The 25081-nt window shown below is 37.7% G+C and overlaps 2 protein-coding genes across 5 annotated transcripts in view; one reads left to right on the top strand and one right to left on the bottom strand.

Annotated features, from left to right (window-relative positions):
- The window catches only part of hydin (HYDIN axonemal central pair apparatus protein), a 54904-nt gene extending 47488 nt beyond the window's left edge, over positions 1-7416 (bottom strand). Inside the window, exons 1-11 of the mRNA XM_082507609.1 lie at positions 7290-7416; positions 6287-6391; positions 4927-5052; positions 4117-4236; positions 3688-3822; positions 2621-2820; positions 2240-2364; positions 1498-1699; positions 1160-1334; positions 424-523; positions 32-150 (exon numbers count right to left, since the gene is read on the bottom strand). Of these exons, the coding sequence (XP_082363735.1) occupies positions 32-150; positions 424-523; positions 1160-1334; positions 1498-1699; positions 2240-2364; positions 2621-2820; positions 3688-3822; positions 4117-4236; positions 4927-5052; positions 6287-6364 (1380 nt within the window). The 5' untranslated portion in view covers positions 6365-6391; positions 7290-7416. The remainder of the gene's footprint in view (positions 1-31; positions 151-423; positions 524-1159; positions 1335-1497; positions 1700-2239; positions 2365-2620; positions 2821-3687; positions 3823-4116; positions 4237-4926; positions 5053-6286; positions 6392-7289) is intronic.
- Positions 7417-8165: 749 nt separating this feature from the next.
- LOC309690312 (CD209 antigen-like protein C) lies at positions 8166-20947 on the top strand. 4 transcript variants are annotated; one of them, XM_082507312.1, is made up of 9 exons: positions 8166-8302; positions 9086-9181; positions 9363-9425; positions 9556-9640; positions 15880-15969; positions 16213-16410; positions 17360-17502; positions 18715-18818; positions 19286-20946. In XM_082507312.1, the coding sequence occupies exons 3-9, from the start codon at positions 9363-9365 to the stop codon at positions 19428-19430; spliced, it is 828 nt and encodes a 275-aa protein (XP_082363438.1). In that variant the 5' UTR covers positions 8166-8302; positions 9086-9181; the 3' UTR covers positions 19431-20946. The 4 variants fall into 4 exon arrangements, with proteins under 4 accessions (XP_082363438.1, XP_082363440.1, XP_082363439.1 ...); XM_082507314.1 differs by lacking the exon at positions 8166-8302 and having other exon boundaries at positions 9114-9181; positions 19286-20947; XM_082507313.1 differs by lacking the exons at positions 8166-8302; positions 9086-9181; positions 9363-9425; positions 9556-9640 and adding an exon at positions 15469-15732.
- The last annotated feature ends 4134 nt before the right edge of the window (positions 20948-25081 follow it).

The raw sequence follows: 25081 nt of genomic DNA, 5'->3' as shown, positions 1-25081 counted from the left end.
AACGTGTTCACACTGGCTTGGTTTTTCTTACCTCTTGGCGAAATCTTTCACCTATGAATAAATCTTTTAAGTTCATCCCATCATAGTTAAGCACAAGTTGAGGGCCCGTGCCTTTGCCCTTGACTGTGAGGGGTAACGGTGATTCACATCCTAAGATGACAAACAGCCATGATAAAAGAGTTACAATAGAACTAAAGACAGAGAAAGGAAAATTGTAGGGCCACAGGAAAGAAAACATCACACAGATTTTATGCATGTGACGGTGAAGTTTAAAAGTTGCCTCTGTGTTTCTGTGATTTTGCTCTATTTTTTAACAATGTAAACATGACTAAAATGGACAAAAAGTACTGATTAAACTGATAACATTATGAATTATTATCTTTTGCTGCTGTATGTGTGTGTGTTTGAGAAACCGGAGTAAACCTGTGACATCGCAGTATATGGTTTGTTGATAAAGTCTGGCCTCCTCAGGCTTGAAGATGATGGTGAACTTCGCTGTGGTGCTGGGCCATATTTCCCCCTCCTGAAACACGTAAAGACAACAATAATTATTTTAGTGAATCAAAATGCAAACATTACAAAAACGTAAGAAGAAGAAAACGACTGATTTTTTGGTCAGGCTTTACTCTACACATACACACACACACACACACGCAGGTGACCTCCCTAACTCTGTGCTGTCTATCTCTTTGTCCAGGGAATGGGGCTGAGTTGGGGACAGAAGACAGAGCAGCTCATACTTTCTAAAGGTCTCTGGACAAAAAGGCCCTAATCTGTGGTTCTAATGTCACAGAAGAATCAGACAGACGTTATATGCAAACAGTCTTGATCACAAAGTCTGTGTGACAGTTTTAACATCAGATCTGATCAACCTTTTCAGAATTCTGTTCTCACAGCAATAATACAGCTCTGAGGGTAGAGCATGCTGCAAGAAATGATTCACGGAAACATCAACAAATTTCAAGTGCTGTTGCTCCTGTTCCTTCTCCCCACTTAAAACTATTACATTATGCAGACATACTATAGGAGGCATTGTTGCCTCTAGAGTTGATGGAAAAGAAACAATGGGCAATGTAATGACATTTAAGTATTCAACTAATCAGTCTGGCAAGAGGAAAATCATGTGAACACACGACAAGACAATGAAACACAAACACACCGGAGGCTCCACAGTTATACAGTGTGAAAGGGCCAAGAGGTAGTCGTTTGCATCCTGACTTCTGTGTTCCTGTGGGGCTCTGGACTGCAGCGGGAGGTAATGGATCCCTGCAGGGTCAGACTTAAGCAACTGTCCTAGCTCGACTTCTTCCTTCTGCTGGAGCACTGAGCCCTCCCTAGAGACAAGTGGGGAGAGACAGTGAATGAGGAGGGTCAGAGAGAAAAAGAGGCCAGTAGAAGGACAAAGATCTACACGACAGAAAGAATGTGATGGGTACCTGAGCTCATTTCTGGCAACACATGCTCTAATAAATACATTTTGTGCTCATGCATAAATACCTCAATAAGCTCAGGTCCTCTTCTTGTTGGCTGGGCCACACAGTCCAGCAGTACTGAAGAGGGATGCTACTGTGGTTGGTGAGGGACACTGTGCGTGTACTGATCAGGGAGACATAAGTATTCTCCATCCAGATGGAGTCAGGTTCAAGGTGGATGTTCAGTTCCTCACAAGACCCATGCAGGCTAATGTACACATCTTCACCTGAGTAGAAGATATCATGGTGCTTATGACCAAGTAACTGGTTACCACAGGGTAACATAAGTGGTGGAGAATAGGTATCAAGAGACCTTTTTTGTCTATTTTTGTTTTCATTGGTCATTTGTAAAAATATGGAGGAATACTGTCGGGATTTAAGTGAAATTTAACAGGGTTACTCTTGTCTAATTGAAAGACAACAGGAGATTCCTAAATACCAGATTCTGGCAGTATACCAAAGTCACTAAGATGTAACATGTACTATGAGAGGAAATCAGGGAGAAGAGAAAACAACCCCTCTGATCTAGCCATACCAAGCAGGAAATGTGATATAATACAGCCATTATGAGCTGAATTTTCATTCCCTAAAGACTGGCTATATTCTCTTTCATCACCTACAGTATGTCACCTTTACTTCACTGGCCCCCTAACCAACAAACACATACGCACCGCTCTCGCAAGCCCCTTATCAGTGTGTATTTATCTGTTACATCTTGAAGAGTCTTCAACACAAGTCTCATTGGTGTCACAGTTTTGTTTTCTCACCAGTATGGTAGTGCAGCAACAGATCCTGCCTGTGGTTTCCTGTGTTCATTGGGTGGAAAACCACAGTCACCTGCATACTCTCGCCAACATCAAGTGCCCCAAACTCAGGTGTCACTGAAAAAGGCCTGCAATAATAGGTTACTGTTTTAGAAACTGACAGAGGAAAAGCAAACTTTTAACTAGACCCAACAATAAGTACTGTAAAGTCTAGTTAAAGGTATACCCAAGACTCCATTGTGTAATTTTTGATAAGTAGGTAAAAAATGTTTTCTGTTCACTTATGATTCTGAATTTTTTTCTTAAATGTATTTAACAGTTTTCACAAGCTGAACTTTAAAAATAACTATTCACTGGGTACAAGAATGACTGTTTTACTCTCACCTCTCTGTGTGGAGCCTGAATTTGGCTTTGCTGTTTCCTACATTACAAACAAGTTGAGTCTTCTCAGTTGAAGCTTTCACGTGACACACGGGCAAGTCAAGCTTGTCTCGAAAGTCAAGAATGGCACGTGGCCCAATGGCCCGGATTGGAATCTCAAACTTTTCCCTCTCTGTCACACAAACCAGTCTATGGTGGTAGTCCTGTGTAGACAAGGAGAAAAGCCTGTTGCAACCACACAAACTCTATAAACTCAATATACTATATTATATCAGTTGTTAAATAATTTTGTGCCACTGAATTTGGGCATACAAGCAGTTCAATTTTATCCAGTTTGATTCTTACACTGAATTTTTATAGCATCAATTCACAACAACAGTCACCTCAAGGCAGCAAAGACCCTACAGTAATATAGAGAAATCCCCATCAGCAAGCACTTTGTGACAGTGGGGAGGAAAAATTCCCTTCTAACAGGAAGAAACCACAGACATAATGAAGCTCAGGAAGTGGCAGCCATCTGACGCTGCAGGTTTGGGGTGAGCGAAACAAGCTGTTTATTCCATGAGCTGCTCAGTTATTCAAATGTAAATAACAAACTAACCAAAAATATCATACTTGAGTCCTAACCCTTAAAACAATAAAAAAAAAAGATTCTTTCCTTAATAAACATGAACCAATAATTAAAAAAAACATTTTTTAAATTATATATGTGACAAAATCAGAAGGTTATTTGTTGAAATAATTAAACATTAAGGAAAATGTACACAAATCAAGTATATTCTCTTGATTGATTTCATATTGTATTTACGTACCAAAATTACACAGAAAATTTACGTGTAATTAATTTTGTTAAATTCAACATTTAGGACAATTTTTTTTTTAGTGGATTCTGATTCTAACTGAGACTTCATGAAACATTTATGCAGAAAGTTTTGTAAAGGCTATACAAGATCATATGAGGTTATCCTCATCCTATATGTGGTTATTGTGACTTTGTGTTTTGTTCTCTCAGTCTAGGCTTCTTTGTTTTTGTGCTGCAAAGTCCAATCAAATGCAAACGTCTCTTGTACCTTGTTTTCGTGTGGGGTGAAGAAGACTGTGAAAGTGGCAGACATTCCTGGTGCAACGTTGCTGCGTGCATCACTTGAAGGCAAAACACTGAAATACACGGAGTTCTGCTGCTCCAGCTTCACTTGCCGTGAAACCTGAACAAAAAAATAAACATAAACTGTTGATAAGTGCATAAACCCAGCACAGCAAGAAGGACAAAGGTAGTGATTATTAATCATTGCTTGAAAATGGTATCTTATCATGGTATCTTATTCAGATTTCCTCCAGTCAGCAATGACCTTTTCTTCACACTCCCCACATTTTCTCTTTTTCAAATAGTCATGCTGCGGCGGTGTTGTTTCACAAATGTTTCTGATTCAAATATAGGCTTGACAGTCATGCTGATTTCAAAATTATTTGATCTTCATTACTCTTATTGATTAATATACCTTGTCATTGTTGAGAAGCAGCAATGGTAACTTGTAGGTCTGTCCAGGAGAGAAATTCTGGAAGACCAACTCAGAAGGGTAGGGCTGAAAAAGCGGCTGATCTATATCTGGAAAAGAACCCTAGCCAAACACACATACAGAGACAATTCTTTAGATTTCAAATTCACCTCATACTTTGCACTAAATACGTATTGAACAGTGCATTTGCTTTGCTGCTTTGTGAGCACAAACACATGATAATATTTGTAAATATTTAAACAAGCTTTTTATTCATATTGATGTAATGATCAGAAAAGAAAACATGTTTTTCCTAATTAACAGTGAAAAGATGGGCACACAGTATGATGCCAATAATATTAATTATCTCTTTTTTATGCAGTCCTAGCTTTTGTGCAGATGCAATTTTAAAATATACAATCAATTATGGGGAGAAAATATAATGTGGCGACAACTCTACAAATGATGAGCGTGAAAAATCACCAGACTGGTGATCAGGCAAATGTGCTGTGATTGAGTCAAATTCCTGATTATTTCAACCGCGGCCTTTCTACAGTTCTTCACCTGAAGGGTCTGAGCTGTTTCTGCAGCACAAGAGTCTCTACATATTGCTAGGCAATAGGCTAGGCAGGAGTAAGTGATATCAAAGAAAATATTTAAAAATAAGAACTCCCTTTCAATTTGCACCTTTTACGGTAGACTGTTGCCACTGTTATTGTTGGTTCCCAGTTAATGTTATACTGTATCACTGTGTGTAATAGGAAGAAAGTTTTTAAACTAGTGTGATATCACAGAATTATAGCTGGCATTTACTTTGTGATGTGGAGCGGCGCTCAGGTCAAGCAACTCCAGGATGCGAGGTGGGTGCACCTCAGCTGTGTTACTCAGGCGCTCCTCTGTGGACTGCAACATCTCCTGGGAGAAAACTGATGGAGTCACCTGCAAACACACAGCAACACAGGCCTATTTACGGTCTCCTAATCAGCAGTAATGAGGCGCTGAGCTGTAGGCTATTGCTCTTGAAACAGCTCAGCTTACAGCTCTAATGCTTGCATATACATAAACTCAAATAATGTTCATTTTGTGCATCATTTTTTGGGTATTGTATTTTCTACATAATCCTCTGTCATTGGTGCACCTAAAGCAAAAAAACAACTAATTGCACTTAGTCTCTCTGAAGGAAAATGATTTTAGCTTAACTCTAAATCTAAATGAATAACATAACTGCAAAACTGCTTATGCAATATTTATGCTTTTATCATTAATAATTATAATAATTATTATTCATTTTATTATGCAGTTAGAGAGATAAATGCCACAAGATTGTAAAAACGAGCATCTGCAGCAGATAGAATATTTTTTACAATTTGATTTGATTATCCGTCATTACCTATCTTATATTTCTGAACATGTTATTTTCCATATCTAATGAGGGAGCTTTTATTTTGGAAATCTGACTATTTAAAATCTTGATGGATTCCAATATCTAAACGGAAACAAAGCAAACTGGTGGCTTCTCGTAACAAACTAAGTCTTTTAGTTTCAAAATATCACAGATTGAAGTCTTTATAAAATCTAAAGACTATCTGGATGCACTTATTTTGAAAATATTAAATATTTTAGAGCATGAGATGAAATGACAACTAATGCAGAGTAGAAAATGTTAATCCCTCCACTGCATCCCTGAACATTGTACCTAGTTTCTGTCAGGTGTGTAACAGCGCAGCTCACACTGATGATGAGCCTAATTTTTTCTTTTTAACAATCTTACCAAATAAGTAAGCAAGTATGGACATCAATATTCCACATTCTGACCTGAGAAAATTGTAAGTGAAGTGGAAGAGAGCTAAAATGGTTAGGCTGAGGTCAATGCAACAAAACACTGTAGTCATGTAATTCATTTTGAGAATTACATGAGAAGCCAAAGTGATTATTAGGACAACTCATCATTTTAAGCATTATTTAAAAAAGAATGGGACAGTGTGCAAGAAGTAGGTCACAAGAAAATAGAATGCTGTTTATTTGTCAGAAAATCCCACTTCTGACATCTGCTGTAACATCTTCATTTCCTTGTCACCTGAAAGCTGTCATATGGCTATATTTCACAACATAACTTGCAAGCAGCTTCAAAATTACAGAGGTAAAAGGGAAAAAATGCAAGTTAGAACCTCACCCTCCTTGTTTTCCCCTCCTTCACACGCTTATTGTTGCATAGCAGGGACGCCTTTTTCTTCACCTGAGTGACGCTCATTCTGAATATGTTGTATGGCAAAATCACCTGCAAGAAAGGAAACAGAAGAACACAAGAGAACACATGGAGTCATAAACTAGACATCCATTTTTTATGTTTCAGTTATCATATCAGGTTCAGAAGTAGCATTAGGGTGTGTCTTTAACAACTGAAATCTATATGCTGTATTATTATTATTATTAATCCTTTATTTATCCAGGTAAAAAATCTCATTGAGATTAAAAATCTCATTTCCAAGAGAGACCTGGCAAACAGTGGAGATGGTATACCATGTCCACTTCAGTTTATGTCATACATACTTATGGTACAGTAATTTGAAGATTTAGATTCAATTTCAGAAATCAAGTGCTTTCTCAGCATGGCCTCATGACTGTTTAATGAAATATGGGTTTTTTGAATCAGTAAAAGGAAATTTGTCGTTGATGTGACCGTAGAAACATTTGAGTAACCAAAAAGAAGAAAAAAATGGGATGTATATATATATATATATATATATATATATATATAGAGAGAGAGAGAGAGAGAGAGAGAGAGAGAGAGAGAGAGAGAGCGAGCGAGACCACGACATCACATTTATTCAGAAGTCGTTGTGTTAGCTGGTAAGTTTAAGAAACCCCTAGACGGAGTGCAGTGCTCCGTGTGAATAAGAAAATTTTGGAGCACTGACGAAGAAGAGGAGCATAAACAGTCTCTAAAGCCTAGCTGTTTTATTCATGTTTGCATTGTTTTTATGTTAACAGTTGTAGGCTACTGTTCGCTGAGCTTTGCACTTCATTATATTCTCACTCTCTTAAGCACTTCACAATACCGTGGATCCCGTAGTTGTACATACAGTATAGGCTGTAAGAACTCTATGCGTTCACTTTAACGTTAATAATGGATCGTTTAACAGACTGCACAAACAAGCATCTTAATAAGAACTCACCGTTGTGTCGAAGAACTTTTTACCTTACATCAAGCCCTCTGTCAGCCAGTTACCAGCGCGCAAGTCAATGTTGTCTTGGTTCGTTGTCGTGGCAACACACTCATCAACGTCTCAGTATAGGGTCTGCTGATTGGCTCGAGCTGTGACAGACAAAAAGAAGGCTTTCTCATACATGGTTGTTTTTGAATACAACAACTATCACGTAAGTTTGTAAAAGCAAGTAAAATGACTAATTGATTAAAAAGTGATTATATTTAATTGTTGTTATTCAGCATTATTATGAGCTTTATTTATATGTTACTCAAAGTCTCCATAGTTGTAAAGTTTTTGAATTAGTCACAGTGCATATATATGTTTTCACTTTTCTCTTTCCAGGAAGGGAGAAAAGCATATAACTAAGAAAAAACTGACAAAAATGATCAAACACCAGAGTTTTGCAAGTACCTCACAACTAATATTCTAACTTTGTTTGTTGGTTCTGATAGTTGGATTTGCTTAAAAGTACTAAGATGGTAAAAAGTCCGTTTTTACAGCAAACAAAACAGTTGTAAGTAAATGTAAGTAGTTTGTAAGTAATAGTTCCTAAATTATTACGATTATTACTTAATGCTTACTCCCACAGTCCAAAGACATGCAGTTAGTGGGGATAGGATAATTGACAGGCACGTGCAGAGGGGGGGCGGAAGGGGCTTGAGCACCCGCCCCTTTCCTGATGGGTGCCCAAAGTGCCCTTTTGTTGAGGCAATTGTTTTTTTATATGTGTGTGTGCGTGCGGAGTCCTGTCTGTGCCCCTCAACAATAATATTTAACTATTAATCACAGTTTTGCTAAATAAAAGGATCTGGCTTGTATTAGTCACATGATCACATTTAACCAATGATCGCCCTTGACGGCAGAACGCGCTGGTTACGAGCCGGGAACGAGCTCACAAAGAGCACGCGCATTTTTTGTGGTCCGGAGCTGTAGGAGAAACACAAGTTAACTCAGAGACACAGACTGATGCGACAAAACCAGTAAGTAGGTGTACAGCGTACACTGTAGTGTGTAGCACACAGGAGTATTAGCTTATTACGTACACGTTGGTAAGCTGTCTTGTTGCAACTGACGAACTGAAACAAACGAGCGTGCTGTGTGTGCAACAGCGCGACAAACATTACCTGTCCTTTTATTAACTGCACAAGTAGTGCTGGTCACAGCTGCTGGCTACCTGTGTAAGGCTGTCATGGGTCTGTAGCTCTGTCACCGTTTTAGGGAACATATTTAGTTTTAAAGTATTTAGAACATATTTTAAAGTAAGTTTCCGGGCTTTTCCTGCCTTTCTGGAGGGATATTTCACTAAAAAACGATCTAATATGCATGTCCACATAATAATGATTATAATTATAATATTTAAAAAAAACACGCTGTATTTTAAAGAACATACATTAAGAAACAGATTATATTAGATTTATTTTTTAAATAAAACAAAATGCTGATTTTACAGCAGCAAAATTATTGTATCTCTACAGTTTAAAAATGTAATAAGCTTTGCCCCTGCACAGAGTGGATAGTGAAACAAATGGAATCATCATAAATACATTATTTCATATTTATTACTTTTTTCCCCTCATTGCTTTATTATTGTAGCTCTAGTAATAAATAATAAGGGAAGGATTCTGGATCAGCACCATGATGGAAACTTGTGCCCACAGTATATACAGTATTCTGAAGAAGGTCTAAAATGTCACTGTGTGTGCATGTGTGTGTTTTATGTATATGGATTTTTAAATTATTACTCATGATATATCATTGTCCAGACATGGCTGGTAAGGACATGAGGAGGAAACAGTAGGAGCTGTGTGAGGCTACTAAAGGTAGTGGATCCCTCAGCAGCTGGATTAGAAAGAGCACAGGTAACATTAACACATGTACCAGTTGTTGGAGAGGTATTCCAGTATAAACAAAAATAATAAGCACAACTGAAATGTTTTGCTTCTATAGTCATCATTTTATTATAGATTAAGTGTAAGAGTTGTTAAGTGTGGATAATTAAATAATGGTTTATTGCAATAGCAAGTTGTGCCTTGTTCTCAGATGGACAGCAAGTGGAGAGTGATATACGAAATGATGGGATGGAAGGAAGAAGAGAAGCAAAGAGTGATTCACAGTCTAGTTTATTTCTCAGTTTTTTGTTGCCTTATGTCACCAATCTTTGCATTTTGTTATTATCTCATGACACTTGTTTAATCAGCTACCATCTCTCCTATGGAGTTTTTAATGTCTACAGTCTCAGATCAGCACAGCCCTGCCCTCCAGCACTATCAGCAGCAGGAGCAGCAGCAACACCTTAACAGCAACATTGTACCCATCAGGTAAAACATAGGCTACGTTTGCTTTGCCTCGTTGCCCATATTAGATTCTTGATGAATGTGTGTTGTTGTTATTCAGCCTGGTTCAATGTGCCCCTTTTTAGCTTTGAGCACTCGCCCCTTTAAACGTCTCTGCATGGCCCTGATAATTGATTAATCTAAATTGCCCATAGGTGTGAATGTGGGAGTGAATGTGAGAGCAACTGGTTGTCTATGGCTGTGTCCCTCCGTGTTAGCCCTGCGGCAGACTGGCCACCTGTCCGGGGTGTACCCCGCCTCTCACTCTAAGACAGCTGGGATAGGCTCCAGCACCTGCATCCTCCAGCATCCTGAAAAGGATAAGCAGAAACAAATGGATGGATGAATGGATAGGTGGATGGATTACTTAATAATGTAAATATTAAGATGAGATTATGCCCTTTGTAGGGGGCCCCAAGGATGCCCAAATTTCATTATGTTAATATTAGCGAACATAGGCTAGATTGCTAGATATTGAAATCTATTTTAGCTTTCTGAGCCATGTTGCTTCTTGCCATCCAAGGAGTTAATGTACTTTGTGAATTCAGTTTGTTAAAGTTTCCTATTAATTGTTTATCTACAGTACATTTATTGACAGTGTGTTGAAGCACAGAACCAAACAGAATAAATTATGTTTAATTCCTTTTTTTCCAATCTTGGACATATTTGTTTAAAGAAGAAAAAGTCAGTACAAGTCAAATGAAAGAGTCAATATTTAATTAGAAAATTGTTTTAAATTGATCTGAATCAGTTTATATCTTTTATCTGTTGTAAATTCTTTTTAATTGGTACAATTACCTTTGCAATGGCAGCACAAGGACAGAGAGAGAAAAAACATTCTTAATGAATACAGTATGTTTGTGTAATTGTCAGTGCAAAAAAAGAAGGAGGAGGAAGGAGAGGGATAGAGAGAAAGTGTCCAAGACCAGGAAGAACCAGGTGTGAAACAATAACCATTTAGCCAAAACAAAAAAAGAAAAAGAAAAGCTTTTCTTTTTTTCATTTTTAAAGAATACATAAATTCTGGGTATTCTACAGGAAAGGAAACACAACTTGTGGCATAAATAATTTCAAGTACCTCCTTAATGGGAGCCATGGTTTGTTTGTTTTTTCTCTCACTCTCTCTCTCTCTCTCTCTCTCTTTTTTCGCTTTTCGCCACACATAAGTCTTGTGTTTGCGCTGAGCAGATGGGGAGGGGCAGTAGTTACACTCGCAGTAGCATAGGAACAGAGCAGGAGGGAGAGTGAGAGCCAGGGACAACAATAAGAGACAACATCGTCACATTAGAAAGGTACAGTAAAGAAAAAGAGTGACATCACAAAAAGAAGCAAAATGTGGAACCATTTCAATTTTGTTGACAATACATAGGCAGAGTGTAGAGTCTGCTAGAAAAGGATATCATACAGAGCCGGCTCCATAAACAACCTGCACAGGCACCTGAGAACTCTCCAACCATCAGTGCAATGGGAAGATAAAACACAGTCAGTTGAGTGTGATATTAATGGTGTGTGTCTACTACAACTGTTGCTGTGGCTGCATCTACAGCATCTTGCAGTATACCACCACAACCACCTAAACCAACCCAGAGCTCTATTAGACAGTTTTTGCAGAAGTCTGTGATGCCAGCAAAACAGAACCCAATTGATAAAGACCTAGCAAAAATGATTGCACTTGATTTCCAACTATTTTCAGTTGTGGATGATAAAGGATTCAGAAAGTTTATTCACTGAATCCTATGTATGTCACGACGTACAAGGTGGACTCACGCGCTGGACTCCGGGGATGATGCACACAAGAGAATTTATCACAGAACAATGTCCAATGATTGTATATACACAGATAAGGGGCAGTGCTATTTACAAGGGTGCGGGGCAGTGCTATGTACAAAAGGTGAGGGGGGCAGGGCTCCGGGGAAAATCCAGGGGAACACGCTCGTCTCTCTCCACACAATCCAGACACAAATCAGCACACCAGGAAAACAGTCCAGGGAATCTGTACACAAAGAGACGCTTGTTAAATGCTAAACACACACTGCATGGGAGAGAGAGCTGGCCGTGACAATGTATGCAATTCTAAGCAGGAAAACACTGTCCCAAAAAAATCATCCCAGGCCTACATGAAAATATGTTTTGCATATTTTAATTTATATTTTATTGTGTTGTGGCTTGCCGTGTTTTGTTTTGTTTCACTTTAAATTTGTGTAAAAGGAAAACATTTAAAATTTTAATAGTTAAAAGTTGAATTATAAATAGTTGTTTTTTGTATTTTATAATTTATTTTTTACATTAGTAAAATTAGTATTAGTATTACTAATACATTAGTATTAGTATTAGTAAGTGAATAAATAAAAGCATATAATAATAATAATAATAATAATAATAATAATAATAATAATAATAATAATAATAATAATAATAATAATAACAATAGGCCCTACGACAGACTGGCGACCTGTCCAGGGTGTACCCTGCATCTCGCCCCTTGACAGCTGGGATAGGCTCCAGCGCACCCCTGCAACCCTGAAAAGGATAAGCAGAAGCGAATGGATGGATGGATGGATAATAATAATAATAATAACTATTCATAAAGCGCTTTCAAACAAAGTGCTGTACAACTAAAGAGATAAATCAAATAAAAGCGATACATAGCAATACAGGTAAAAGACACAATACAAGTTAAAAACAATAAAAACAACAATAAAAATTTATATGGTTATGTTTCACAGAATTTGATTTAAAACAATTTAAATAATTTACTTAAACCCTGTGAACCCAAATACACCTGATGAGTAATAAAAATAAAACAATCCTACTTCCGGGTCTAAAGTAGTCTGCGTTTAATATGGCATTTGTGTTGTTAACATGTTTAATGTTATGTATTTTCTTCTATTTGATCTCAAAAAGCTCCTAAAACAGTCAGCGATCACTGTTGACCTCCCTCGGCTTTTATTACCGCTAATCATTTATTTAAGCTCAGTTTTTAAAACCTTAGGATGTAACTACAGCCCAGCCCATGCAGCAGTATATGAATGACTAACCTCGTATTGTGGATGGATTATCTCAGTTGTTCTCCTGGCTGAAGTTTGGTCCGTTTACAGCATCCTGCCATGCAATTACATTTGTTCCTGACCACCGAGAACACTCACGGTAACTTTTATCAAGTGGAAAAAAAGTTAGCTTGTTTATATTATGCTAACATAGCTGTGTCACTAGCGGTCACGTAGCACATCATTATATACCAGCTAGCCAAACTTCAGTAACCCTACAAACGTCACTGCTGTTTAGCTTTCTGTCTTCATTTATGTTGGAAGTGATAACAGAGCTGTACGTTTTAATTTGTTTCCAAAACCCCGCAGTCAGGACATGCTATATTGTATTTAGATAGAAGCTAGCGAGCTAACTCCCTGCTAACTTCTAACTCCGTTAAATGTCATAAATTCCGTTTTCATGGATGCCTGGATGTTAAACTCAATTGTTACACCTGGTAGAGCAGAACGCTGATCATTTTATTAAAGATGAAAGACTTTAGACAGTTTTTCAACTCACAGTAATGCCATAGTGATCGTTTGATATATGGACCTGCAGTGGAGTTTAGACCTAGACACAGCTAGTGACGTCAGACTGAACAACCGGATAATCCTGTGTCTCTCTGTGCTGCGTGTGTAAATAGATGCACCTGTTTTGGCGGGAAAAAGTGCACAGGCTCTCTGATTGGTGGATTCAAATTCAGCAGCTCCATGGCTGACTGAGCTAGAAACTTACTTCTCTCTCCCTGTGTGAGTGTGAGTGTGTGTGTGTGTGTGTGTGTGTGTGTGTGTGTGTGACAGAGAGAGAGAGAGAGAGAGAGAGAGAGAGAGAGAAGGCCTTTTAATGGGATGATCTCATTCTAAGATTCAAATTCAATATATTTAGACTGGTTGACTGAATTGGATCTTGTGTGTGTGTCTCTCTGTGCATGTGTGTTTCCTTATGTGTACATATTTGTGATTGTGTGGCTGTTATATATTTTTTTGCTGATTTTTTTTTCATTTAACAAGTATATTTGAGGGACCCTCAGCATGTTCAGCATTTTTTCAGCTGTCCATTTTGCTTTTCCAATTTTTCTGTTTAACTTATTACTATTGTGCTAAGTCATACTATTTCTGCTATTTTATAAGATTTGTGCTTAATATAGTATTTCTGCTTTTTATAGGATTTGTGCTTAATATAGTATTTCTGCTAAATGTAGTATTTATGCTTAATCATAGTATTTCTATATATTTCTGCCAGGTCCCCAGGCAGCCAATCCTCTGTGAGGACTGAGACATTCAAATTTTCAAATGAGGGCCTGCACGGTTTCCCAGCCAATCATATATGTGGGCTGAGGAATACAAATTTGCATATTGGGGCCTTCATGGCTTCTAAGCCAGTCAATCATATCTGAGGGCTGAGGAATTCAAATCCACAAATCAGGGCCTGCACAGCTTCCCAGGCAGCCAATCATATATGTGGGCTCATGCATTCAAATTTGCATATTGGGGAATTCGTGGCTTCTAAGTCAACAAGTCATCCATGTCATATATCTCTAAAAATTCATATTTTAATGATAAATTGTCAACACTTGAAGATTCCCAATCACTTCTGAACAAAACGGTGTAAGAATGACCGTTCTAGCCTCTACGGTTAAGAAATTATGGTCATTGGTTTGAGGGGAGTCGTCACTATGAGAAATAGACTGTAATAATCCTGTGTCTCTCTGTGTGCTGCAGGCACCAGTTTTGGCGGGAAAAAGTACACAGCCTCTCTGATTGGTGGATTAAAATTCAGCAGCTCCCAGGCTGACCTAGAAACTTACTTCTCTCTCCCTGTGTGTGTGTGTGTGTGTGTGTGTGTGTGTGTGTGTGTGTGTGTGTGTGTGTGTGTGTAACAGAGAGAGAGAGAGAGAGAGAGAGACCCACTTTAGGGCAGCATCTCATTGTTGGAAAAACATATAATATATTCAGATTGGTTGACTGGCATAGACCCTCTGTGTGTGTCCCTCTCTGTGCATTTGTGTATACATATTTGATTTTATGTGTAATTGTTGGCTGTTCCTTCTTGTTTTTTAATTTATTTTTATTTCTTTTTTTTTTCACTTGAACAACAATTAGTTTTGAGGGAACTTAACCATGTTCTGTTTTTTTTTTCATCTTGTCATTTTACTTTTCCAATATTTCTACTTCAGTTATTGCTATTCTGCTCAATCATAGTATTTGTTCTAAATCATTGTTATTATGCTATATTGTAGTATTTCTGCTAAATCATTTTATTTCTACTATATTATATTTTTCTTTCTAAATATAGCATTTCTGCTATATAATTGTATTTCTGCCAAATTATAATATTTGTGCTAAAACATAGTCTTAATTTAAAATTACAATATTCATAGTTCATCACAGTGTCTCTGGTAAATCACAATATTTCTGCTATGTTGTATTATTTTTCTAAATCATAGTGTTTCTGTAATGTTTAAGTATTTTTGGCTAAATATATTCTTTCTGTTATCTTATACTATTTCTCCTAAATTCTTGTATTTTTGAGAAGTTATGTTTCTGGTAAGTTACAATATTTCTGCTAAGTTCTGCTATGCTATTGTATTTCTGCCAAGTATTATGTTTACTCTAAGATATTGCAGTTCTGCTAAATTATTACATTTTAGCAAAGTTCCTTTGCTTCTGCAAAGTTTTTACAATTTCTGCAACTTTTCAGCTTTTTCAGCTACTTTTTGCATGCAGCTTCAGCTTTAAGCATCCACACTGCATTTTCGCAGGAAATGCAAATTTTTCTAGTTTTCGCTATCCTTTCACATGGGTATATAAATACACAGGCCAAGAACAGATCAAGTTTCAGTGGTAGCAGCTCCACAAACCAAATATTAAGTAGGTGATTTCCACTGAGCGTAAAAAAAACCCCAGTGAGACGTTCCCACTTAATATGTCCTGTGCTGCAGAGCTGAGCTCTCATAACCACATCCACCTCCTTTCATGCAATGGAAGAAATTTATGTCAATACTGAACATCTCAAATGTGTCAACCCAACACATTCAACAAATCACACAGGTAAGAAAGAAGTGGCACAAATTGGGGAGGAAAATGCTAAAAAAAGAGAGAAAAAAGATAATAGGTGTTTTAACATCTCTACTGTTTTACACTTTGTTGGGTCCCTGTTTTATTTTATATATTTATTTATTTTTCCTGTCTTTTCAGGTCAAAGGAGTTTCTATTTGGTTATTATTTTGTGTCTGAGCCTGCTGAGTGTCTTCCTGTTGGCTGGACTTGTCACTCTTGGTTTCTTCTGTAAGTTGTGTTGGTTATTGATATCTGTTCTAATGATCACAAGCTTTTCTTTTTCTTTTTTGGATAGCCCATAGTTTACCATTTTCTAATGAAATATGGTAAACTTGGTAATGTTTACACAAAGTAAGATAAGTAAAACATTTTAGGATAAAATTAAACAGAAGAAGTCAGAAGCTGTCAAAGAACAAATGCCTGGTGTTGTTTGAGTCTCAAAAACATGCATCCTACTTTTCTTTGTTTTAGATCATGATTCAAGGAAACTTCTGTCTGCTATGAATAACCGACTTTCCTCAATGAGTGAGGAGAGAGACCTTCAAAATGCAAATGTCTCTGCCATGAGTGACCAAATTTCTTCCGTGACTGAGGAGAGAGACCTGCTGCAAGCTGACCTCACGGAAATGACCAAAGAGTTGGAGAGGCTGCAGAGTTTGTTCAACCAGAGTGAGTCCTTGTATGAGCTGTTTTGTGGCTCTTGTTTTAGTATTAGAGGTTGGTATTTTCCCTGGTTATGTATTTTCTCTGTTCGTAGCTTCTTTTTGTAGTCATATTCATAGGTTATATTCTAGCTGAGTCTATGTGCTTTGGTTATTTAATATATTATCTTTATTTTATCTTTTCTGTCTCATAGTCATATCTCCATGTCTGTCCAGTTTCCCTGTTTAGTTGTGTCAGGTTTGTATGTTTTAGTCCTGGCTTCAGTGTTAGTTACTTCTTTTTTTATTTACATAGTCTCTCATTCCATGTGCCTTATGTTCAGTTTTACTTCCCCATTATATTATGTTATGAAATGTATATTGTATTCCATTTGTCTTTCAGTATTTTCGCCTTGCAACTACTCCTCAGCCAAAACTGAACTGACCTAGTCCGCACAGGCATGCCATAATACTTCAAATATAACTTGGCACTCAGACGTTTAGGTGATAAGTTACAGCGCTGATGTGTGTCTTTTTTGTTCCATGGTTATCCATAACCATGATTTTAATCACACTTTGGAGAATGATGATGGCAAAAATTTGGGGGGGTAATGATGCTCCTTAATGACGCTCTTTCAACTTCCTAAATCACACATTTCTGATAATATAATGACAGCAGTAGTGTTAGAGCATTTATCTAAATATTTATTTTGGCTTTGGCATTAGTTGATGTGATGGCTGGCTTTGGCAACAGGGCATCAAAGCAGTCAAGGTGTAATTTGTGAGCCGCGGTCAAGCCAGTGACAATTTGATCTCACTGAACAAAATCAATGGAATATGATAATATGCTGAAAAAGAAGTCCAGAGGAATTAAAAGTCTTTTCTGGCAAAAGATCCCAGTTAATTAAATAGAGATCTGATGAGCATTACAGCTTATTTGCTGGTCTGGATTGTCTCTTGCTTGATGTTTCTTCCAGAGAAAACGTGTCCTACAGGATGGGAAATGTTCAGTGATGTCTGTTATTTCCTCTCTGGAACCTCTGGTAACTGGGATGAAGCTAGACGGGACTGTAGAGACAAAGGAGCAGATCTGGTGGTGATAGACAGTTCTAAAGAACAGGTATAGTGCATGTATATTGCAATTAATGTATTCATTCATTTTATGTGTTTCTGTTAACCTTTCAACATTCATTCAACATATCTGAACATAAAACCCAGAAACATCTGTTATTCAGTCTCACTGTGGAGAGCAATTCTGTATAGCACCAGGGTTATTGTTATGGTTAACTAAAACTAAACAAAAAACTAAAAGTAATGTGATTTTTTTATATAACTAAAATTAAATAAAAACTAGAATAAAAGTTAGGTTAATTAATAGTCATTCTAAATTGCCCAAGGCTCATGGGAACCCTGAGGAGTATAAGAGGAAGAGAATGGATGGATGGATTGATGGACAGAGAATGAAAATTAGGACTAACTGAAATATTTTTTGAACTTTGAAAACAAACTAAAATGAATTTTTTTTAAAAATGTAAAGATTAGTTATTAGATAGTTTAGGATTAGTTAGTGTTACGAGTTCAAATATTGAGGGTGAGCGCAGAAACAACAATTGGTCCAGGAGAGTCGGTCAAACAATGATTTTAATGAACACACGCGTGGGGAGATGAACACTGCACACAGACAGCATCGATCTCCGCCCAATGATACACAAGCAGTTGTTTTTATAACATATGGGTATTATTTATGACGCCCCCTCATGCGTCAAAGCAGATACAATACATGCATAAGTTTCAAAACCACAAATGTTCTGTTGACGACTTTTGACACATTTAAAAGGACATCTTCTCCGTCTCGAGGCCAGGTGCTTCCTATTAATCTTCTAACTCTCGCTTATCTCCTGGAACAAACTGTCCCTTAGGCAAACACAATTTTGCAGTCACAAGCTTTTGCAAACTATTATTTGAACTCTTACCTAAACATGAGTCTAACTACTGTTTGTGTGTGTGTGTGTGTGTGTGTCTCGACCTCCAACGCACTCAGCCTCACCCCGCCCGTTGGCGCTTCTAACCTTTTACCAGACAGAAGCTCTGTGTGATAGGTGTAATAATCTTAACTAAGAACATGTGTAATCTATTGAATAAATGCTTTGATGAAATGATAATTAATGTAACGGTAATGATGATGGTTATGAATAGTAGCAGTAAAATATTTCCCTGATCTCCACATTAGTTTGGTTAAAATTATTACAATTTAAATAAACAAAAGGAAATAAAAATAATTAGAAAATGGAATTCTGGTTAAAAAAAATGTTGTTTCTTTCATGTTTAACAGAACTTTCTCACTACAATCATCGAAGATAACACTTGGATTGGTTTGACTGACAGTGGAAAGGAAGGACAGTGGAAATGGGTAGATGGAACTCCACTGACTCTGGCGTAAGTCTTCACTTTGTTTCAGTTTATTACATTTACTGGATTTCCAGCAATGTGTTTTTTTATGAACATATATGTATGCAAAATAATCTCATCAGTAAGCTTACATGTCAGGTGGTTGAGCCAAAATAAGGGCAAAAGGTTAAAGATGGATGCTACTGACTTTTTTTTGGGGGGGGGGGCAGAAGAACTCAGTTACGACCTTTCATACCTTTCATGACAAATACATCGATCCATCCATTTTCTCCACCATTCAGCTAGCACACATGTCTTTGGACTGTGGGATGAAGTGGCAGAGAAAATGCAAACTGCATACAGAAAGGACACAGTAGATTTGAATCCATGCAACACTGTTGACAACTGCACCAGACAGTGGGGTCATTGTCATATTTTTTTATAGGGAATTAAATCCCCACACTCAATTTCTTCATCTTACTGATATGTTCTTATATAACACCTTCGTTCTTTAGGAACTGGGCGACAAATGAACCCAATAATGGAGGCTCACCAAATAGTGAAGAAGATTGTGTGCATATAAGAGCTGAAGATCGGAGGACTTGGAATGATATTTCATGTACAGCTTCTATGAAATGGATCTGCAAAAATCTACCATAACACCACTGTACAGTTTCTTGGAGAGCATATATTTCTAAATGTTTTGACATTTTAACTGTGATTCTTGATCTATTCTACATTTCCATTTTAATGTTGTCCTCTGTTCTGACTGCGTACATTTACTGTACTGTGTTTTTTAATGTAACCTTTCATTGTTACGCTGATGACCTGCAGGTTTATGTTCCTTTGACCATTTGAAATTGTGCTGAAGTCTCTAAACTAGAATCGTGTCTATCTGCAATTAAGGGCTGATTATCTGATAATTTCTTGCTCCTAAATACTAATAAGACAGAGTTGATGGTCATTGGGCCACAAAAATTTCAGCACTTGTCCCAAAATTTCATCTTGAAAATTGTTGACAGGTGTCAGAAATTGCAGGGACAAGGTAAAAAACTTGGGCGTGTGGTTCGACATGGTGCTCTGCTTTGAGTCTCATGTAAAAGAGATAACAAAGACCGCCTTTTATCATTTGAGGAACATAGCCAGAATCAGACAAGTTTTGTCAAGCGACACTGCAGGGGTTCCTATCCATGCATTTGTGTCTTCATGTATTGATTATTTTAACGCTCTTCTTTCTGGGCTACCAAAGAAAAGTTTCAGAGGTCCACAGATGGTGCAAAATGCAGCTGCTCACATTTGAGCACATTATCCCTGTACTGAGAGCTCTTCATTGGCTACTTTGTCAGGTTCAATCAGATTTTAAGGTCCTGCTGCTCACCTACAAGGCTTTAAACGGATTGGCACCTCTGCGACCTTTTACACCTTTAAGTTCCATCCAGTGCTCCACGATCTCAGGACTCTTCTCTAGGAACCTTCTCCTAGAGCCAGAAAAATGACAATTTTTAGTTTTTTTTTTAGTTTTTAAAACTAAGTTGAAGACACATTTGTTCACCCTATCCTACATGTTTTAATTCTATGGCTTTTAGTTTTTTAAATTCTTACTGTTTTTTACTTGTATTGCTATGTATCGATTTGATTTATTTATCTTTTTAGTTTCAAATAGATGTACAGCACTTTGTTTGAAAGCGCTTTATATAAAGTTATTATTATTATTATTATTATTATTATTATTATTATTATTATTATTATTAGGTGCAAATTTATATTCATGGCAAAAATAACCAGTGGTTGTATGTTATTTGGTCAGCAGAATGTATTTAATTCAGAGAATCAAGCACAGTGCCTCATTAAGAAACATACAAAATTTTTATTTTTTAAGTACTGGTAAAAAACAAACAAACCAAATTTTAAAAAAGAAGAAGAAGAGGGTGGCCCACTTTTGTCTCATTGTAGCATTACAGAAGCTACTTCAGTTTACTCCATGGTGTCTGTTAACAGGGCAAACATTTCAAAACACCAGCGCAGAGAGTTCTCTGTAGAAAGTCATGTAAGAGAGAATATGAAAGAGTATGACAGAATAAACTTTAAAATAATTGTTGATAAACTTCTGCTTTGCTTTAAAACTAAAAGTCTTGGTTGGTTTATTATATAAGAACATCTAGTACCTCTTAAGTATGACATTATTTTTGTGCCACTATTCTGAGCGCACGTAAAAAAAATTTGAGCGCACGTAAAAAAAAGGTTTGCGGGTGCAAGTGTTGCATTTTGAGGAGAAATTTATTTTGAGCGAAGAAAAGCTGAATTTGAGTGAACAAAATTAATTGCTGCGTGCAAAAAAATGTATTTCAGTGTTTGCTATTATCCATACACACACACACACAATTGCAGCCGCAATGTGTTGCTTGCGCTCTCAACATTTCTGCCCGTGCGCGCTCAACTCTTTTTCTACACGGTTATATTTGTGCCACAAAACCAGCCAATCACAGACTTTGATGCAAAAATACCTGATTGGCTGTTCTGGTCTCCAATCAGCTCGAACTGACGAAATGCAATATCCCAGAATCCATTTCGTCCAAAACTCAAACGAGGCAATGGCGGAGGAACACAGAGTGGCGGAGTTTGAAATATTACTCTTTCTGGGTCACAAAATAAACGTTTAAGATATTTTTATGCGAGAATGGTGCTGTGTAAACTTCAAATATCTGCTCGATTCATCAAGACATCACATATTTCCATAACTGCTCTAACGTTTTCGGAGATGCCTGTTACCCACCAGCTGACCGGGTGGTCACTCGGGGTAAACATAATATATAAGGCTGAACTGACAAAAAAAATCACAGACTACACCACCAGGTATTATAGAAAAAAAACAGTCTTTGAATGAAAACAGACGCTGCCCCCCTGGCAAAACTTTCCTAGACCCGCCCCTGCACAGTTACCAGCTGTCAGCTACTTAGAAAAGGATCCTGATGTCATTTGTCTCTCAGAAACAGTTCATAACGTCCCTTCAACTCATTCATGTCACCTAAAAGATAAACCTGTTTCTCCATCACCTGTTCAGCTCTGATGATTCAGTAAGGACGTCTCCTGGTTTCATCTTCATGTTTCCCTCTCACCACATATCCAAACCAACATCATGACCAGCAGCTTTTACAGCTGTGGCTCCAGCAAACATCAGCTGATACTAGAAATTATTATTAAATAAATTCTAACAACAGCTTATCAAGGTTAAACATGCTGCTGTTGTTTAGCGTGACATCTGCTGGTTTCCTCTTTCTGGCGCAGTGGGCGATAAACAAACAAGAGAGAAAAGCCAATCAGCTGATCATTGATCAGTTTCATGATTTAAGTAGCAACAGGAGAGGGAGGGTGAGAGAATAAGAAGCAGCTGACAGCGTAAATACACAGAATAACTCAAGCTTTGTGTTGTTTTCCATTCTAGCTGAAGTACGGGACAAACTGTTCCTTTTCAGCTCAATACGAAACGCGTAATATTTTCTCTGAATACGGCACGATTCCGTTTTTTACAGGACGGTTGGCAACTCTAATAACTAACCTTATGAATAAAATAAAGTTCACTATCAGTAACATCATAGCAACCGAACAGCTGTATAGAAACTCCGTCATGCTAGCTAGTACGCAGTACGAGTTATTGTAACTGACTGTAAAAATTCAGCACAACGAAAATAAACTCCACCTAAACTTGGTTTATATCTGACCTGGATAGACTGCAGGTCATAACTTCTTACCTGAAGTTCAGGTCACCTGACACTCGGACCGGCGGCCAGCAGATGTATTTTTATACATCTGCCAGCATCTGGCCAATCCACCACCTTTCATTGTTTATACCGTTACAAAAAATAAAAAATTATTGGCCCATAAAAATGAAAAATCATTTGTCCGGTGGGCTGATGGCCAGTCCAGCTATTGTCGTGCCATGAGTTAACCCTTCACGTGCCAATGGTGGCACGTGTGCCTAGGGTTGCCGACCCCTGGTCTAGACGCTGGTGGTGGTGAAGACAAAGACTGAGGTTTGGAAGTTCTGACTAAGGTGTCTGTGAGGTGAAGATGGGGAAGAGGTGGGCTGCATGAATGAGATTCTGAAAGAGAGAATGATGGAGAGCGCAAATCTAAACTATGCAAATTGGCGGCTGATTAATTCAAAAAAGGCAAGCAAGAAGGTGATTGGGCTAGAAAAATGATGACATTAATGAGATTGCAAATGTTGAAACAAGGTTGTGATGTGGAGAACAGAAACGCCCAGGAAAGCCGGAAGATGACATTTACAGCTCTTTCTTATTGAACTTGGGCATATGCTTCATTTAAACCCCTGAAAGTGGCAGTGTCTCTCCCAGAGCTCCAGTTTGGTGACATCTATGTGTATCTTGTAGAGAACTACTGCCAGAATGGAAGATTTCAAAGTATGGACAGCTACATGTATTTTCTATCTGGATTTGTAAATAATGCTGTCATGTCAGAGATGGACAACGAGAAACTGTTCACCATTAAAGCAAAGGCAAGCACTACATAACGTCATGTCGCAATGGTAACGTTGACTGAGGGTTGTTTTTTTTTTTTCCAGTGTCAGGTAAATCATTTCTATAGTGTAAATTAGCATCAAGTTGGCCTGAAGTCAGGGTTAGCAGAGATGTTCACATGTTGGTGCTATACTATATGCCCTTTTGGCAGCTGTAAATAAATGTAAATTACACTGGAGGAGAAAGGACTGCAGTACTGTTTTTTGCATGTCCCAGGAGCTGTGACATCAAATGAAAACTATGAATTGCCATCCCTACTCATTAGGGGTGCAATGATACACAAAATTCACAGTTCGGTTCGATACTTTGGTGTCACGGTTCGATATTTTTTCGATACAAAAAAATGTTTATGCATTTTAATTTGTCATTTATTAAAATTATAAATATATATTTTAACTCAAAAGTACAGTTTTTAAATTTAATGTTGTTGAAACAACAAAATAATAAAAAATCTATCTGATCGAGAAATCACTCATCTTTGGAAAAGAGAGTTTATTACAGAGAAATGGCTCTTTCCAAAATAAGAGCTATACTATACGCTTCTTCTGGGCTATATTCTCAGCAGCATATTAAACATATCAGGTCCTCATAAGGAGAATCATCCTAACGGTTGTCTAAATGACTCAGGTAAAGTTTGTAGCATGCGTGCTTGTTGTTTTTGTCTGCTTCCACTTGTCTTTGCACGAGGATGATGTCGGCGTAAATGTGCAGTCATATTCGTTGTATTCCCACTAGTGCTGTCAGCGTTAATCTCGTTAAAATGACATTAACGCCATAACGCAGCAAATCTCTGTTAACGAGTTACCGCGGATCGCCCCGCGCATGGGGCTGGACGGCGTCAACACGTTAACAAGCTAACTGCGCTAACGCACTAGTTCCCACCAATTAAGCATTGCGTGGCACATCCGACATACTGTTTTACTTTTGTCCATGACGCGCTTACCTTCAGGGTCATGCTTCACATGAAAACCAAGATAGTTCCAAACGCCAGATCTGAATGAGGGTGGGGGAGGTTCAATTTCGGGTAGCGTTGAGGCATTTGCCATGTTGCAACGAGCTTAGCTTCTGTCTTGCTAGCTTGCACTGTGCTCAGTGGATCTGCACTCGACAGTGCAGCCTAGGCGGAGTAGTCGAACGTAGATCCACTGAGCGCTCAACACAGACAGCATCGTCAGAAGAAAAGTTGATAAAACAAATAAAAGATTTTGTATTGTTCGATACATATGCGTACCGAACCAAAAGCACTGTATCGAACGGTTCAATATCGATACGAGTATTGTTGCACCCCTACTACTCATAATGCAGCTTTCAAAAAAGTTAGGGCATTTCTCATGACATAACTAAGAATCACCTGTGCAATAGATGCTAAAACAAAGCAAAGTCTTTTTCACATGTCAAAACATAAACTCAGTCTGTGACCAAAGAATTAAAACCCTTTCACCACCACTTTAAGACACCAAATGGCTTTATAATAATACTGCAAAAAATGTAGAGAAAAAAAACTGTAAGGCACAATAATGAAATGTGAAGGATTTATTTTTAATTTTACAGAATATGATTTCTGAAACAAAGAAAAGAGAAATGATACATAAAAAAACATGATTCCAAAAAATGTACAGACTATAGTGAAGTCATACTACATACGCCTGTGTGTAATTATAGCATGCACGACTTGCACCTGTGATACAAGACCAAAATCATGTCAAAATAAAATAAAGGATCACCATGACATATCTTTGTGGTAGGAACCCCCTTGAAGAATAGCTGTGCTGA

This window comes from Aulonocara stuartgranti (genome assembly GCF_965226115.1).
Source record: "Aulonocara stuartgranti genome assembly, chromosome: 16".
NCBI classification, from domain to species: Eukaryota; Metazoa; Chordata; class Actinopteri; order Cichliformes; family Cichlidae; genus Aulonocara; species Aulonocara stuartgranti.
The sequence above is the reverse complement of the archived record's forward strand: the minus strand, read 5'-3'. Positions and strand labels throughout refer to the sequence as shown.